Source organism: Acanthochromis polyacanthus, chromosome 1 (genome assembly GCF_021347895.1).
Source record: "Acanthochromis polyacanthus isolate Apoly-LR-REF ecotype Palm Island chromosome 1, KAUST_Apoly_ChrSc, whole genome shotgun sequence".
Lineage (NCBI taxonomy): Eukaryota > Metazoa > Chordata > Actinopteri > Pomacentridae > Acanthochromis > Acanthochromis polyacanthus.
This window is the reverse complement of record NC_067113.1, coordinates 10,195,274-10,213,018: the sequence shown is the minus strand read 5'-3', so window position 1 is coordinate 10,213,018 and position 17,745 is coordinate 10,195,274. Positions and strand designations below refer to the sequence as shown.

General features: G+C 43.2%; 1 protein-coding gene across 6 annotated transcripts in view; it reads left to right on the top strand.

The window, feature by feature from the left end:
• myt1lb (myelin transcription factor 1-like, b) overlaps positions 1–17,745 on the top strand; it is a 123,360-nt gene that overhangs the window by 61,997 nt on the left and 43,618 nt on the right. For all 6 annotated transcript variants that reach the window (XM_051950994.1, XM_051951010.1, XM_051950992.1 and 3 more), the window contains exons 5-6: positions 10,692–11,164; positions 14,470–15,651. In XM_051950994.1, the coding sequence (XP_051806954.1) occupies positions 10,692–11,164; positions 14,470–15,651 (1,655 nt within the window). The remainder of the gene's footprint in view (positions 1–10,691; positions 11,165–14,469; positions 15,652–17,745) is intronic.

The window sequence follows — 17,745 nt, the reverse complement described above, 5'->3', positions numbered from 1 at the left end:
TGCAAAAAAAACTTCTAAAGATGTAACTCTGATACACTGAGGGGACTTTTTAGGGGTTAAATCAACAACTAAAGAGGGAATTTAAAATGTACACCAACATTTTAATAAAGAAACAAATAATATTGCCAGACTGATGCTTAGAAAGTTATATCTTTGTGAAAATAATGTAAATATTTTGCTTGTGATATAAATTAATTCTTGTTTTCTTTCATGCAGTTACATGTGTGAACTATAGCTGCATTAAAATCAGTGTTTTCTTGAATTAGGTCGATGTGCAATAATTCACATGACGTTTTCTTACTGTACTGGCAGATCTTGGCAGATTTATTTAAAAACAAACTGTATTTTTTGCAGTGAATAAAATAATGCAGTAAACGATATGCCTATCTGGACATAGATGCTCCTTCCAGTGTAGGGCATTGCTGCCTGTTTGTGCCAAAACACTACTGCTGTCTGACAGTCCACTAAGTGTTTGCTGGCAAGACAGATGGCGTACCGTAGGTTTACCTCTATCTGGGTAAAGTGCTACCAGCCTGGCTTCAAGGGCCCTCGACTGGAGCAGAGCCTTCAGAACAGACTCTTCACCTGGAGAAAGAGAGGGCATCTCGACAAAGGGCAGCACACCAACACGCACATTCACTCATACAGTGCATTCACACCTACCAAGGCTCTCGTAATGTGCGCTGATACAAATGCAGACACACAAGCTGCACACTCACACACACATCTCCTCAGCCCTTCACACACGCACAACCTACTTCACATGTAGAGCAGCATTCCCAGCTGAGAGCCTCTCTCCAACCTGGCAATTTCAGCGGAAAGAGAATCCAACTAAAGTACACAGGGCGTCATGCTGATTTCACAACAGGGGGTTGAATGGCAAAATGGCCTCACTACAGCCCTCGTCACTGATCCGGCAAGATCCGACTCATCTATTTCAATAGCACTCTATCATTTGCACTTCTGTGTGCATATACAATTGGAGCTAGATTGCAGAAGTCACATTTTTTTCCACAATCTTGTTACAGCAGTGTTGAACTGTTGCCGTAAATGCTGTTTATCTAATGCAGGGCACATTTAGAGTGGACAGACCTCTGTATTTCTGGTGAATAGTGAAACACACAAAAATACATTGTACATGCTCATGCACACGGCAACATCTGACAGTGATGTTTTGGGTGACATTTAGTTTCTAGGTTGCACAAGATGCTCCTATAAATGAATCATGAGTAAATCTGTGAGGTGTGAATAATAGATGGGAGGAGAGGTAAAAAACAAAGGAGTGTTGTTATTATTTGTTAATAAGACACTCTGGAGCATCACTAACTAGATCTCATTACCTCAGTACTCGCAGGCATGCATACACCCACATCCACGCACACACTTTCTCTCACCCCCACATGCACACACACCTTGTGCACACACCCCACATGCCAAACATACAGAAGTCTCTCATCCTGCATGACTATTTTTACCTGTAAAGGCTGTCGTTGCCTAGCACTCTGTAATTACATCCCACACTCCACCAACGAATGATTAGAAGCAATGATGGATGAGTTAACACCGTCACCTAAGGATGCCTCGGTGCAGAGCTAATTATGCGACCATACATGTGTCATATACCCGAGACATGCGATAGCCCTCTAAGCCTCCTGCTTTAACTGAGGAACAAGTGCGATAAAGGTGGACGTTGTTCCTCCTGTTAATCAACAGATAAGGCATGATGAAGGAACTCTGGTGCTGATTAATAGATTTCTTCCATCGTGTCTTAAATACGACTACGACAATGACAGGAAGAGTTCATTTCATGTCATTTGGCTTCAAGTTCATCAAACACTGAAATGACTGATTTCTGTCTTAGGTAAGAGAAACTTCTATCATCCCTTCATTTGTTTCTTTAGCGAGGTGTTCTATTTCATGGAAGACTTGAGTTGTCTGTCGGCAATCAATGCCATGATTTTATCATTATCCTCCATGAAAACACTGTCAGAAATGTTTTGAGCTTTTCACTCATTACTTTGCACTTTGTGGAAAAAATTCTGAATGTACACTGCGCTGTTTTTCTCTTCTCTGCCAGAAAAGATAGTACTATGGATTTTCTGTCATGTATGGCAAGAAAGCCGTATGGACTTTGTGTCTCTGCATAGACAATTTTGGTGCTGTTTGAATCTGTAGATGGAGCGTGTGTCTGCTTATACATGCAAAGTGTGTGTTTCCACGTCGTGTGTGTGTGTGCAGACGGAGATGTGAGGGGTTGCGTTTATGATTGCCACGACTGCAGCTGGGGCTGTGGGCTGAGTAATTGCCTGTCTTGGTAGGGAGAGCGTGGTAGCGAGCTAAAAGTCAAGTGCTCTCTTCCTGCTGTAGACCTCATTTAGATTCCACATAGCTAGCTAGCAAGCTAACGCCAGCCTTGGGCCTGTATTATTCATAGCTTGACAGATAGCTCTCACTAAAAGCATTGGAACTGGGCCAGGTGGTGATGGAGCGACATGGGGAAGCAGCAGCACTGCATCTCACTCTCTGCCTGGCAGGAGGAGAGGAGAGGAGAGGAGAGGAGAGGAGAGGAGAGGAGAGGAGAGGAGAGGAGAGGGAAATGGAAATGGAAATGGAAATGGAAATGGAAGATAGAATGGAGCAGCAGTGAGATGAGCAGCTTTAACAGAAGCAGGGAAATGCGAAGTGAAACAAGTAAAGGTAGTAGGGATATAGAGATGAAGACACCGAGGAGGTGAAGAGGGGACAGAAGGGTGAGGACAGAAATCAGACAGGATTATCAGAAGGCCATATGAAGTTAAAGAACAGTGTGACTACAAGACATTAAAGCAAAGATAGAAGATGAGTGCACTTACCACAAAAGGGAGAAAACGGAGAGCAGATAGAAGCAGAAACGCCATGAGTGAAACCATTTCAAATAGAGGAGAGAAAGAGGGCTGTAAAAAGAAGAAGAGAACAGGCAACCAACCACCCCCGCCAAGCTCAGGAACCCCTCTGCCTCCATGTGCAGAACCAGATAAGGTCGCATTAATCAAAATCTGCCACTTCCCCTTCCAAAAAAACACTGTCTATGCCATCAACCCCCCTCTGTGAAGTATCTGTCACCGAAACAGAAATTTCCATATTTAATGGGAAAGCTTTATATCACCAAAAAGACAGTGTGGGCTGAGGGTGAAAAGAACAGAGTTGGTTGGATCTGTCAGCTCTGCCATTAGCTTATACTCTTTAGACTGTGCATGGAGCCTTGGGGTTCACTTTGGTTTGGCTTTGATACAGCTGTTATCATTTCAACAGTATGATGGAGTTGGACTGAGATTGTCTTCTACAACTACAATCACAATAATAATAATGGTGCATTAGAACAATGCTGTTTTGTCTGTGTATCTTTAAGAGGAACAGTACTTTTTACCTGCTGCATATTCTGTCCTCATATAAACCTCCAGTGCAATTTAAGACACGCTTTGAAAGCATTTCAAAACCCAGGCCGTCAAATTTACAGTGGCGTGCACGTGCAACTTCCTCTCGGATGCCATTTGTTTACGATTTTTTTTCTCTTTGTAATTTCACCCCCGTATTTGCCTCTCGTGCATATCATGACAAGCCTGCAAAGTACCTTTCTGACATTACCCGGCGTCAGATAAACAGGTGGTGTTTATGCCTTTTTTTTTTCATCCTCCTCTTTTTTCTTCTTCCTTTTTTTAATAACTGCCTCCCCGAGGAAAGACATCAAAGGGAATAACAGATCATGTGCGGTGAGTGCAGAGCGTGCCAGGGGGACATGGGCATGACGAGGGGAGGCGGGGGTGAGTGCGGGGTGGGCAGCTGCTCGGGGCCAGCTCCAGGCTCGGGCACATCCTGACCTCTAACCTCTGAACCCACACAAGCCCTCCCAGGTCCCTCCATCCTCCTCCCACCCCCGGCCAGCCCTCCACTCAGAGCAGCTGCCAACTAAATTACATCAATGTCAAAGAGGCCTCTTCCACTGCTGGAGAGATGGAGCTTAGTAAACATGACACAGAGTGGGAATCACAATGCAATGCACAAAGGGCAGACACTTTGTTTTGTGTGCCAGAATTACAGTAAAAGATAAGACTGGTGGTTTTTGTTGTTGTCAACAAATCCCCAACAAGTCCCAAAAGGCCCAAATCAGCCATGCATTGCAGCACCTATACAGTCTCTGCTAGATCTTCTAGGTTTCTACTATAGGGGTAAATTTTTAACAATGGGACATGAATATATACTTTGATTTTCAAAAAAGGAATATAAAATAGAACTGATTATTTACACAATGTTTTACAACATTAACTTGTTCTAGCTTGAATGGTCTTTTGTGATAAGCAACTTAAAGGTGTCACCTCTGAATATTGGAATATTGTGATGTGCATTTTTTGCTATTTCATACAAAGTTATTCATATATTGAAAAAAATCCTGGGGCAATCTATAATTGAGTGACTTTTGAAGTCCATGAGATATATCTTGCATAAATTTTATTCTTAAGTTTAAAAAAATATATATTTTTTTGTTCATTATGATCATGTCTTTACAAATTACATAATGATGGAAACAATCACTTATAAATAAAAAAATGGCTGGTTATCACTAAAATGTCAACTAAACAACCGTCTAAATTTAATCCCAACCAGCTCCTAATTAGCTCAACAATTAAAAAATGAGCTTATTCAAGAATAGTTTGGATTGTGTTCTTTTTATTAATTTGAGATAATCATGACAGATATTTCATTTTTGGCAATGTCAAATTTTATATGGAAAATAACAAATTAAGTCCCTTTCAGTTCCCCATTCCAAAAACACCTCTCCAGGAAATGTGTTAATTCCAGATCACATGACCTGCTCCACATGATGTCATTTCCTCCTGAAGAAAAGACTGGAAATACTCCAAGGCTTTCTGAGTTATTTAATATAAAGTAGCCAACAGGTTTACTACGATATCTTTAGAAATAGCTTTCAATTTCAATTTTACTCAAATGTATATATAATGTTTAGAAGAATCTTTCTCTAAAATGCCATGTGGTGTTTGGCTCTAGGCGTCCATGTTGATTTTAGGCCTGAAAACAGCAAAAATGTTGACTATGATACAAAAAGTCCTGCAGTTATATATTGACTCTTCTCATGATAAGAAAGGAAGGATGCAGTCATGTGTAAAAGTCTTATTTGCACTCTACTTACAGCATATTTATCCTTGTTCTTTTTATTTATTTACAACAGCTTGTCTCTATCAGCTTTTCAGAATAAACAGCTACTGTGACAGCCTCCACTACAAATGGACAACCCAGAGGAAGGAATTCCTTTTCCAAAATGGCTGATGGGCTAGCAGCTAACTAGCTGGCCTCTCTGAGCATGTCTGAGTTGTTGTGATTGATTGAAGTCATTACGCCGGTGGAGAGACTCCTTACCTGGCTAATCCAGGAGTGATTTTAGCTCCAGGATGACAGATAGCTGCATTACACCCCCAGAATCTGCTGCCCGATGAGCTCTCCTGCTCAGGACTTCCACTTGAAAATTATGCAAAACAGCTTGTATGATGCACATATCAATATTCTCCCAGACCCCCAACCTTTCTGTGGGATTCAACTCAAGGAGTCTCTATATGCAAATGCTGGATAGTTTCACACACTGAAGTATTGCATATGGATGGAAAATACATACATACCGTCATGCACAATTGTACTTGTGTTTTGTTTTATAGTGGACTAATCTAACTCTTATTTTCTTGATGAAGTGTTGGGTATCTAATATGCCAGAAGAATTTGTGAGAATGTCTGGTAGGACTTACCAGAGACCAAATAAAAGCCTCACACAATCCAAAGATATTTAGTTTATAATATAAAATAAAGACAAATGAATGTCTAATTGACTAATTTACTATTTCGCTTTAAATTTCCTCCTTCCTCCGTATCATTAAACACAATCTACAGAAGCGTTTCGGCATCTCATCTGGAGCAACAACAAGAATTATCTGAGCAGCGCTGAGTCTCATCTCAGTCCTCTGCTCTCAGCTGGTTCTCACATCCCACAGCAGCTGCACTCCAGCTCCTTGATAGGGACACTATCAGTACGGTGCACAAACAACCTGTTAGGAGGTACTTTCCCCCAAGCACGAGGTTTGGTAGTTGGCAGATAGGACAAAAGGAGCTAAAAGGGAGCAGCTAAGGTCTTGGATGGACTCAGGGAGCAAGGTTAAATGTAGGAAGAAGTTGCTCAGCACATGTGAGAAGCCAACTAAAGTATTTGCTCACTACGGTGCTGTATTCCAACCCCGCAGAGCTTTAAGGCTCTCACTAGGCTTGGGACAAACAGAAAGTAGAGAGGCTGTAGGGTATAAGGACACCAGCAGTGGTGTGGATTAAAAAAGAACAAGTTAACAGCAATCACAAGTCAAGACAGTGCAAGTGGTGAAGTATTTCACTAAAGTTAGGCCTGGCTTTATTAGCTGCAGGCAACAAATGTTAGAGCTGGCGCAGTGAACAACAGGCTTATTGAACCAGTGAGATGCTCGGCGTGTCTGTTGGGGGCTGCTGCTTCTTAGCTCCTTCTCCACTGTACTCCCTGTCTAAAGCCAATGAAATAAATAATCATACTGTCAGGAAATGGTAGATCTGGCATGTTAACGCGTTGTTCGAATTTGGAACCAAACAAGAAATTAATATACTTAAATGTTGCTCTTATTATTAGGACGTGCACGTAAATCCAAACGGACGTGTAATTGCTGCACGTAAGCATTCACTCGCACACAAACATCATATAAGTTTCACTGACAGTGAGGATTATTTCAAGACCGCAGCTACGAAGTAATATTTTATGAGTTTTACGAGAGTCTGACAGCCGTTCTGATGTGTGTGTGTGTGTGTCTGCGTTAGTGTGTGAATGGGCCGCAGCAGCTGATATGCAAGCTGGAGCCTGAGCCGCCAGAAAACGCCCCAAATTGCAGCGTCTGCCATGCGCTGAGCCTGCTGCACCAAGACACTGTCTTTTGTTCTCCCCTGCTAGCAGGAGAAGTCTGACAGCTCTGAAATGATCCTCTCTCCTCTTTCACACACACACACACACACACACACACGCACACACGCACACACATACACACACACATGCACATGCACACACACACATGCACACACACACACACGCACACACACGCGCACACACACACGCAATTCTTCTTTTCTTTTCAACCCTCCTACCATATATTTCCCAGTTTTGAGTGCACACAAAAGACGTATGTACACACATGCAGACATACACTACAACATACATTCTCCCATCTGTCTCGCTCCTATAGCCTCTAATTTTCCTCCCCAACTCTCATTTTCTCTCTCCTGTCTGCCTTTCTCTCTCATTTTTCCTCACTGGCTGGCTGTGAGGATGGCGAATCCCTCATGGATTTCTGGAGGGTATCACCATGGAGACGGGGCTCTGCCACACGTGTCTATAGATCCTCCTGCTGGATAGGGAGCACAGTCAGAGGTGGTGCATTCCCTCCATCGCTAGTCTCCTCTGTGGAGAGAGACAGAGAGGCTACAGTAACGGAGGCTGGGGAAGAGATAGGAGAAAATGGGAGAAAAAGGTGGGAAGAGTCAGTAATGGAGATATAGAGACTTTCATTAGAGAGAAGGACTGAAGCAACACACACCCTACAATACTGATGGAATGAGTGGATGTGCAGCAGGAAGAGGACTGAAAATAGAGCAGTACAAATATGAGTTTAGAATGTTGTGTGACAGTAGGAGGTGACAAAGCTGAGAAGAGTCGAGAAAAAAGCAGCAGTGAGAGGAGGCAGAGGAAGAGCCAACAGCTTCCTCCCTGTGTCAGGGAGACAAATAGTATGTGATGCTAATGACTGGCTAAAGCTTTTGCCCCTGCTGCGAACAGCCGCTAATATGACTGCTAATAAAGGCACCGTGGAACGCTGTCGCATTCCAGCAGTCGCTCAACTGTCGCCCAAAATTAGCCAAACAGGAGCTCTCCTTCTCCTGCCGCTCATCTCCCCTGCCTCACATTAATGCTCTAGGAATGGGGCCCGCTTTGTATAACGTTTCCAGAAGGTTTTTTTCTGCATTAGAGGGCCACTTGCTCGCACTGTAATAGAATTTGTTCCATCTTATAATGCTGAGGATGCCCACTCCATAAAATATGAAGTGGTCTTTTTGTGATCTGAAGCTCTTTTCTTCTTTGATTGCTACCTCTCATAGTGCACACTCTTGTTGAAGGATTTTGTGATTCTGCCACAGGGACAAAGCAAAGGGAAACTTAGAATGGTACGGTATTTTCTCATCACCTTTCTTTCTCTCTACAATGCCTGCAGAATTTCTTTTCTATTTAATTTAAATGCCACCCAATTATTTCTGGAATTTTAATTGCCAAGTGCAGTGAGTGGGATGCGGTGCCTGTGATGACGAACGCTGTCGCCAAGGTCACCCAGCGACAGAGCCAGGGAACGTGGGATGGCCAAGCTGTGGAGGCTTCCTGTGGCTTAGTCATCGTGGGGCTTAGGAGCGTCAGGGCAAACACACCTTTCACAGTGTCACAACAACCTGACAGCTCAGGGACAAGAGGACACCTGAGACCCGAGTTGTTCTGTATGCAACGCTTCTCAACACCAGCGTGTTTAAAAGTCATTTACATAAGATGCTCTGTGGTGGCTTTCAGTGAGCTTTTATATGGGATCCAAATACCTGTTCCACTGTAGGTGGAACATTTAGCATCGTCAGGTTTTAAAGCGTGTTCACTCTCTGCTAAAAACCATCTTTGTTTGTGCAATGCTGACCCAAAATAATGGAGACTACTTGACTCCTTTTAAAAATACAATGAAAAATACACAACCCAGCCTTTATTATTTGCTATCCATTAGCTGATGTTGCAGAGCTATTATAGCAGTTCAACAACATTTTTTCAGGTGTAGTCACATAAATGCCTGTCAGCCACCCAGCTTTTGTGCGGCTCAATGCCTGACAGCGAACGCTGCCATAAGACTGCTTTACGGTTAAAATAAAGGTAGAAAAGCAGGACCAGAGTCAGAGAGAGAGGAGGGGTGAGGACCTTTGTCTATCTGCCTTTCACACCACTTCTCCATCTCGCTCTTTCCATCCCTGCTCCCCCTCCTTCCTCCCACTCACCTATCCTCCTCTCCTGCCAGCCCGCCTGCCTTGGCAGCCGCTAACCTGCTGGGACCGGCCCTTGATTTATTTGGAGAGGGCCCTGGAACGGAGGGGCCGGGATGAGTGGCACTTTAATGTGCTTTTGAGATGTTTGGTCACAAGCACTATTGATCACTATGCCGCAGCACACACACCCCTCCCTCACTGTCCCGCAGACCCTCTCACTGCCCTGGGGGAGAGGTTGTCAGGCAGGGAATGAGTTTCCATGTGGGCTTAGATTAATGAAATGAGGCCCCTGGTTGCGGGGGGTGCAGAGGGTCAGACCATTAAGGATTCCCTGGGCTGGGTGAGATTGAGCCTGCCAGCTGACTGGACCCTGACTGACTGATGGACATGTAGGACTGAGGGGAGAGTGGAGGAGGGATGGTGGTGCACACTAACGTAAAACAGAGAGAAAACAGAAATGGATACCTAACACCATCAGCACCCCTGCAATGGCTCTTTCCCAGAGCTGCTCCACCACAAAAGCAGCCCACAGTGAAATGCTGTTTTCTTACTCTCACACACAGCCTTGTGCCATTCATTCACATCAGGTCTTACTCTAAGTAGTGCAGAACCAGGGAAACATCCAGAGGTTGTAAAAATAGGAGCCAGGGATATTTCACAGCTGAGTGAACATGCCCAAAGCGTGTTTAGCTCTCTTACACTCCAGCCTGGACAGGGGGTTCATTTGATGGCCAAAACACTCAGCAGAACTCATCATAATTCTGTGTGTGTGCTTTTGTTCAAACGTGCCATACGTGCACACACATCCACAATACACATACGTGGACTCAGAAATACACAAACAGCGGCAGACGTTCTGAAATCACACACATGCAGCTTGCATTGGGGGGTCAGGTAGCAGTTCAGGACTCTCAGAGGGTTGATGAATCAAATGGATTAAGCCCCTGTGATCAATAGCCTGAGCAAATACACAGATTATCAGATTATCAGATTAGGATCTGTCCCCCTGCTGCCGAGGGGAGCCAGAGAATACATTAAAACCCGAGGTGCCTCGGCAAGATTCAATTAATCAGGCTACAGGTTGTCTTTTCCCCCTTACAGTCAATTCCAGACAGGCAGTTGTGTTTTGCTGCATTCGGTTCGCTGCAGAACAAGGGCATATCAGTCTGGAACAAAGTGTTTCCAGGGCACGCACAGTGATTTTCTTTCGCCTGAAGAACAAATTGATGTTGAATCTTCTGCTTTGTTTCATTCAAAGATAAAGATTTGATCCCACTGTAACAGCTTTCTAAAAGAAATTGAGCATTTTATTATAATTTTGCAATAGTTAATGAGCACATGTATAATTAAGGTTTGTTAAAGAAAGTTTCTCAGCAGAAAAACTAGAGGGGTTTTACTTTGGCTGCAGTGAGAAGCTCTTGTTCCGATGCTTCTGTGAGCATTGTGTTACTTTCAGATGTAGTTTGTGAACCTCAGTATGTTCATGCAGACGTCTGACTATGAATGAGCATTAGCATTTGTGGTGAGAGTAACGGCAAATGGCTAACAGTTTCCCTTTTATCTCCTCTCTGCAGTGTGTATGGCTGCCCTCTGGCCAAGAAGAGGAAGAGTCTAGACAGACAAACCTTGGAAACCTCCCCCAAGAGGAGCACTTACCTTGATGACATGGACAACTCCACAATGGAGGAGTGCTATGAGACAGACGGAACAGAAGAGATGGATGAGAGGGAGGAAGAAGAGGAGGAAGGGACTGTAGAGGAGGAGGAAGAGGAGGGAGAAGTGGAAGAAGAAGAGGAGGAGGTTGAAGGCTACATGGATTACAACATGGAACAAATGGAGCACGAAGAAGGGGAAGTGGAGAGAGGAGAGGGAGAAGGGGAAGATGAAGAGGAAGAAGAGGAGGTAGAGGTGGAGCAAGAGGAGGAAGAGGAGGGTGATGAAGAGAGGGTGGAGGAGGCAGAAGAAGGGGAGGAGGAGGAGGAAGCAGTAGAGGAGGTGGACTATGAAGAAGGAGAGGAGGAGGAAGGAGAGCAGAATCAAGGGCAAGGTGAGAGCGTCATACTGCAATTAACATGTTGATTTATTGTTAGTTAAGCCGTAAATCAACGAGAACAATGGAGTAAAATTTAAAACGAACAGTTTGACGTTTTAGGAAATGAGCTTGTTCACATTCAGGCTCAGAGTTTGATAAGAATATTGATCCTATTCTAATGCATGTTGAGTGAATTTGAGGCCAACAGCTCTAATAATGAAAGGAAACAGGCAGCGTGGCTGTGAGTGAAGGAAACAAAACACCTAAAAAAAACTCTAAGGCTCCGAACTAACCGGTCCAGCTTGTCTGTTTAATCTGGACGAAAAAATATAATTCAAGGGTTTGTGGTAGTTCATTTGCATATCATTCTTAGGCTCTTTAGTTTTTATGTGAATTGATCAAAGAAGTTTTTACAGGATCACTGAAAAATGTGTGTTTTGTAACCTTCAGATGAAGCCAGGCTAGCTGTCAGACAGAACAGTAGAACTTCAAAAATTAAAGTCAAAAAAGCATTCTCTATCCTTTAAATATTTCTGTATCTATTTACAAATGTTTCCATTATTTTGTAGGCAACATTTGGATACCTGTGTTTTCTAAATTCCATTTTTGATGGACGTAATAAAGCAGTTAAACATGAAACTCAAACACAGATTGAATTAAACAGCTTAATCTGGGCTGAAACTTTACTTCTATCATGACTGCTAGTTTCTTCAAAAAGGTTTGTGGTTTGTTGGTGTTACTTATTCATTCATTCATTTCTTCTGTCATTCATTTTCAAGGATTTTATTCCAGTGTATTGACACCAAATTATTTGTCAAGATCAATTTGTTTTTTACGTCATTGATTTTTCAAAGCACTCTTTTTTTAAAAAAGAAAACTTTTTTCTCAAAAAAATAAGAATGCAATTTATTGATCTAAAATTGAGGTATTTCTCTAATTACAGAAAAATGATCTAAGTTGATGGATAATAGCATGGTCTTCTTTTGCAATTATTTCCCACTGAAATTGTGCAACCTTCTCCAGAACACCTTTGTCAGAGCTTTAAAAGGACTAAATCATGCTAAATTGCTTCATACAACATGATATGATTATTTCTGTGCGTTGCAGAAAGACAACTGATCAATCTGGTTTTTTTAAACATCAAGGATTTTAAGTTGCTAGTTTTTTGTTTTTTGTTTTTTTTTGGGGGGGGTTGACAAATTTCAAACCTTTGAAATATCAGAGCTGTCCCCAGTCAAAGCGTTAGTTTAATTATGCATTTCCTGAAGACATGATACAAAAATACCACCTAGTTTTGGGACTGGGATTTGAGAAACTCCTGCCCCATATGTTATCTCCCCCTCCACCCTGATGTGCCCAACACCAGATCTGGCAGGTTTCTCTCCAGCAGATTCTTCTTAGCACCCCCGCATCACGATTGGACCTGACAGTGCCTTCAAGTCCAATTAAGAGTGAAGCTCTGAGAGAGGAGTGTGTTAACCCTGTTTGGCGCGCAGCTCTACCCACCCAAAGTGTTGATGTGGCATCTCAGCAGCCATGCTCTTATTTTCTTGCAGACATGTGAAAACATCTCTGCAGACTGGTGTTCATTAGAGCCCACAGCCGAGGTCTTATCCTTAACACTGAGACAGTGGACTGTTGCCACAGTCTCTACAGCTTGTCAGCAGCCCTTCTTTTCTACGGGTACTAGCTGATTAGCATGTATTTTTGATAAGCGCTTTGCATGCCACAGTGGTGCCAGTATAAATTCTGCAAATCTTTGTCATTGCTTCGCTCAATAATCATTATGATGTTTACCTTATTGGGAAGGAAAGGCTTCACAGCATTTGAATTTGAAAAGAAAAGCAGAAAAATCCACATGCGTGGTCCCTAATGAATGGTAGCTGAGCAGATCCCTATCTCCCAAATGTAATGTAGGTGACGTTCTGGAGCTTCTCTATGTTTGTCAGTAGCATGCACATCTCTGTAGCTAATCCAACAGCAGTTCAGGGCTGGGCGGTCTCTCTGTTCCCTCCATAATCTGTTTCGCTTCCGTATCCCTTTTGTGTACCTTGATTGCGCTTCAAATTGCTTTCCTCTGCCATGTTTCATACCGTCAAAAATTAAACCCCTGGTGCAGGAGGTTGCTGTAAGAAGCCTTCTGCTGTCAAAATATGTGCCTGGTCATTCGTGACTGTTCCCTCTTCCCGCTCTATAGCTCTCACCCACCAAGCACCAACACTGTGTTATCCTCATTAGATTGTAGTGTGTGAGTGTGTGTGTGTGAGTGAAGTAGTGTGAACAGGAGTGTTTGTGTAGCCTATGTAAAAAGCATGTAGTGCACATGTATTTTTTAATAAATACTCAAATGTGTAATAAGTCAAATTCATGTCACTGTGTTTGTTGTGTTTCACGGAATCTTTGAAACTCGTAATATATAAAATTTCTACACCGGTAATTACCTTTTTTCTTGATTTTTTTCTGTTTTTATGATTATTGTTTGTCATGTGATCTGCAAGTTCCCACCAAAACTGCTGAAGACTGTCATTTATTATCTTTATGTGTGTGTGTGGGCCTTTGGGTTCATTTTCTCTGCAGGAATGTAAGTGGCAAATATGACGCCAATGTGAGCGATGTGCTCTTGGCGGCTCAGGGCGGAAATGTGAAAGGAGAGCTTGGAAGTGCTCCAGGAGTGAGTGCTTGAAATTACTGACAGAAGAGGTTCAGTAACCTTTTGCAGTCTGTCAGAATCAATTAGGCACTGAAAGGAATTCTAAAGATACTGATGATTGAATGAAAAAAAGAACTTGACTAGCAAACGATGAATAGCTGCTGACTGAGGTTCATCGTGTTACAGATGGAACACCGCTCAGATTTTATACTTTCTAGTAAAAAAAAATGTTCTCTCTAATTCAAAGATTTCCTCATAGTGTTTTGATTTTACTGTGCTGAACAAAGAAGAAAATGTTATCTCATTTGCAACTATTTACAGAATCCTTTGGTGATATTAGAAATCACAAAACCTCTGAATATCTTTTCCCTCAGAAATCTAGGGAATTAGGGTAAGAATAAGACTTGCCAAAGATACGGTCCCTTGTTTCCTAGACTCTCATTTACCAGAGCATCTCTCTCTGGAACTTTCCCAAACCACTATATTTAACTTCCTGTGCTGATTCACAATTCAGAACACAAGCTGCTGTTAAGACTCTCAAAGTAAATTATTAGGGGAAGCAAAGAGTTCCTTATCCAATTTAGATGGACCAAGCCCAGAAATCTGATTTACCAGTAAAATAGAATGACGGAAATGAAATTACAAGACGTTTGTTCTTTCTTTCCAACAGAGGACGATCAGATGAGCAGTGACGAGGGGGGCGAGGGTGATGGTGGAGGTGGCGGCAGCAATGCCAAATCTGGTCCGACAACAGAGAAGGACGACAACAATAACGACGAGTACGAAAACTATGATGAACTGGTGGCCAAGTCCCTCCTCAACTTGGGAAAGATTGCAGAAGATGCTGCCAACCGCGCTATGACGGAATCCGAGATGAACAGCAACTCCTCTAATAGTGCTGAGGATGAAGAGGAGGAGGAGGAGGAGGAAGAAGAGGAGGAAGAGGATGAGGACGATGAAGAGGAAGAGGAGGAGGAGGAAGAAGAGGAGGAGGAAGAGGAGGAAGAGGAAGAGGGGGAAGGAGATGAAACACAGAGGGCTGATCTGAGTTTGGACGTTGACAGTGATGTAGTTCGGGAGACGGTGGACTCCCTGAAACTGCTGGCACAGGGCCACGGTGCCGTGCTGTCTGACAATTTAGATGGACAGGAATTTGAGGACAATACAGGGGAGAACAGGGACGAGACTGACTGTGTCCACAATGGGGGGAATGCACACAACGGTGGTAGTGGACAGGTTAAGACCACCAGTAACGGACAAATAGAAAACAGCGATGAGGAAGTGTGTTTAAGCAGTCTGGAGTGCCTACGGAACCAATGCTTTGACCTGGCTCGGAAACTAAGTGAAACTAAATCCACTGACCGCAATGGGCCATCCCAGCAAAATCATTTCTTATGTGGGGATCCCAATCAACAGCCCCAGCATCATGGCTACGGGGATTTCCACCATAGCCAAGATGACAGGCGGACGCTTGATAGGAATTATTCCGACATGGACAATCTCATGAAGCTCGAGGAGCAGCTGAGCCCACGCTCCAAGGCCTTCTCCAGTTGTGCACAGGATGACCGATATCACGCCAACCACCGGGACTTTGATGAGGACACAGCCTCTGTGACGTCGGACCGATCGGAAGAGGTGTTTGACATGACAAAGGGGAATCTGTCCCTGTTAGAGAAGGCCATTGCACTAGAGTCAGAGCGCGCCAAGGCGATGCGGGATAAAATGGCAGCCGAGGCGGCCAGAAGGGAAGGGGTGAGGTATACCCATGAAGACCACGGGCCGAGGCATGGCTACAGCGTTGAGCGTAAAGCCCGGCTTCCAGATGGTTTGAAGAAGCCTTTCTACCATAAAGGTGAGTGGTTCTTTCAAACACGGACATGCTCAGATACACACTGAGATTCCATTTGAAAGCGTATCTACACTAGTAAAGGCATGTTTACCTCATTTAACAAGCTCAGGTAAAATGTTTGTCTGCCAATGTTTGGCTCTGTATTTTATCTATCCTGTACCGGAGACTAGACAGCCCACATGCATTCTGGGAACCTCACTATAACCCCAGGACAAGCTTTTTCAGCCAATTTGGAAATTCGCATCTCGGTAGCAGCGGGAGCGGCAGCAGCAGCTTATGTTGTTAAAATAGGCCAGCATGGAAACATCAGAGAGTAGGCTTGTCAGGCATAAGTAATGGCAATCTGCACGGCCTGTTAGGACCGCAAATCTCATCCCTGTGATGCTGCTTGGGGTAAAGCTGCCTATTTTTAAACCTGCGCAAACACTTGGGAGAAGAAACTACAAAATAGAGGCCTTGTGCCTTTAGAAAAGATTCATTCTATAAAGAACAAGGATGTTTTTTTATGTTTGTTGTCAATGTTGATGACCTACCACTCACACTGATACTGACCGATTCCCCAGAAAGACAAATGCACATCATCTGACTAATCATACATTACATAGACTAACTACAGTCCTCCATCAGTGGTAATTGTCACCTAGATCATCTTGTACACAGATTGAAGTAGCCGTCAGATAAAAATTGCGTTGGCATTCACAGTAGTCTGATTGTAGACCCCTGTCTTTAATTCTTCTCATTATATCTTTTACTGCAACAATATCCCGACTTAACTAGGTTAAATTATTTCCTCCCTTAAGGAAGATATCAGATGAGAGTAACAAATAAGAGCATGCTAATTCACAGCAGGATGATATTACACCTTAAATGCCACACAACTCACAGCAGGTTTATACTGCGACTTAAATGTCACACAAATGCTAATTTCAAGAGCCGTCCATGGCCTCTGTGTCTGGCTAATGTTGGAATAATAAGAGGACACAAGACAGTTGCGTCACGATAACATCTTTCCTCTGGCAAGATAGTAGCAGACACTCGTTGACCAGGGTTCTTGTGTGTGATTTATAAAACAGAGCATGGCAAGGGAGGGGTGAGGGGGAGACGAGCCCTGCTCCCTAAGAGAAGCATGAGGTTGAGATGAAAATTGAACAGTATCAGAATGACCGATAACGAACGACAGGCCCACTGACTGCACATTAATTATCCAGAGATGGTATGGTAATGGGGGCCATTTGCTATGCAAAGCGCAGACCGTCCCCAGCCACAATCAATATCCCGTGCTTTCTAATATGCCTTCCACTTGGCTGCTTCCACTCTCTGAAATAGAAGTGTGGGGAGCAGAACGCAGGGACATCATGTCTGTATACACATGCATTCATGTGTAGGAGAATTATTTCCAACGTGCTGTTCAGACATTAGCAGTGAACATAATAATGTGACCCAAAAGAAGCCACTTTGTACATGCAGACCAAGTTCCTTATCAACGTAAAATTTCCCTGCCTTTATTGCACTGGTGCCAGACAGAAGAGCCAGACATGACAATGCAATATTGTAGCACACTCACATGCCTCCAACGTGACAGAGATGGATGACAGCCATGGATGATAATGAGCTGCTTTTTTTCTAATGAATGACACATGGATTTTGGTTGGTATAATGAGGTGTGCTCCGTCTCTTCCCAGTTTTGTCCTTTTTGAACCCTTCTTCCCCCTTTACTTGATGAATCTTCTCTTTGCTTTTTCTCGACAACCTACGAGTTTATTTTAGTTTGCAAAGTAAGTGTCTCATTTGGAGCTACTAAGTTACACAGGCCTTTGAAACTTTAATCAGTGGTCTGTGAGATAATAGCCCCTCCCATCTACTTTCTTAATACTAGCTTCTGATGAAGATTTCTATCACTCAAATGGTTTTCATATTGATTCTGTGATCTGATATATTTTTAACCCCCTAAACTCTGCTATGAAAATAATGATAGGCTTTAACTTTTTAAACGGTAATGTGGAGGAGTAATTGCATATTTACAGTAAAAGGAATCCTTGACCTTGTTTGTGAGTGAAAGTATTTTAAAGGTGGACGGTTGCATTTCCCGAAACAATG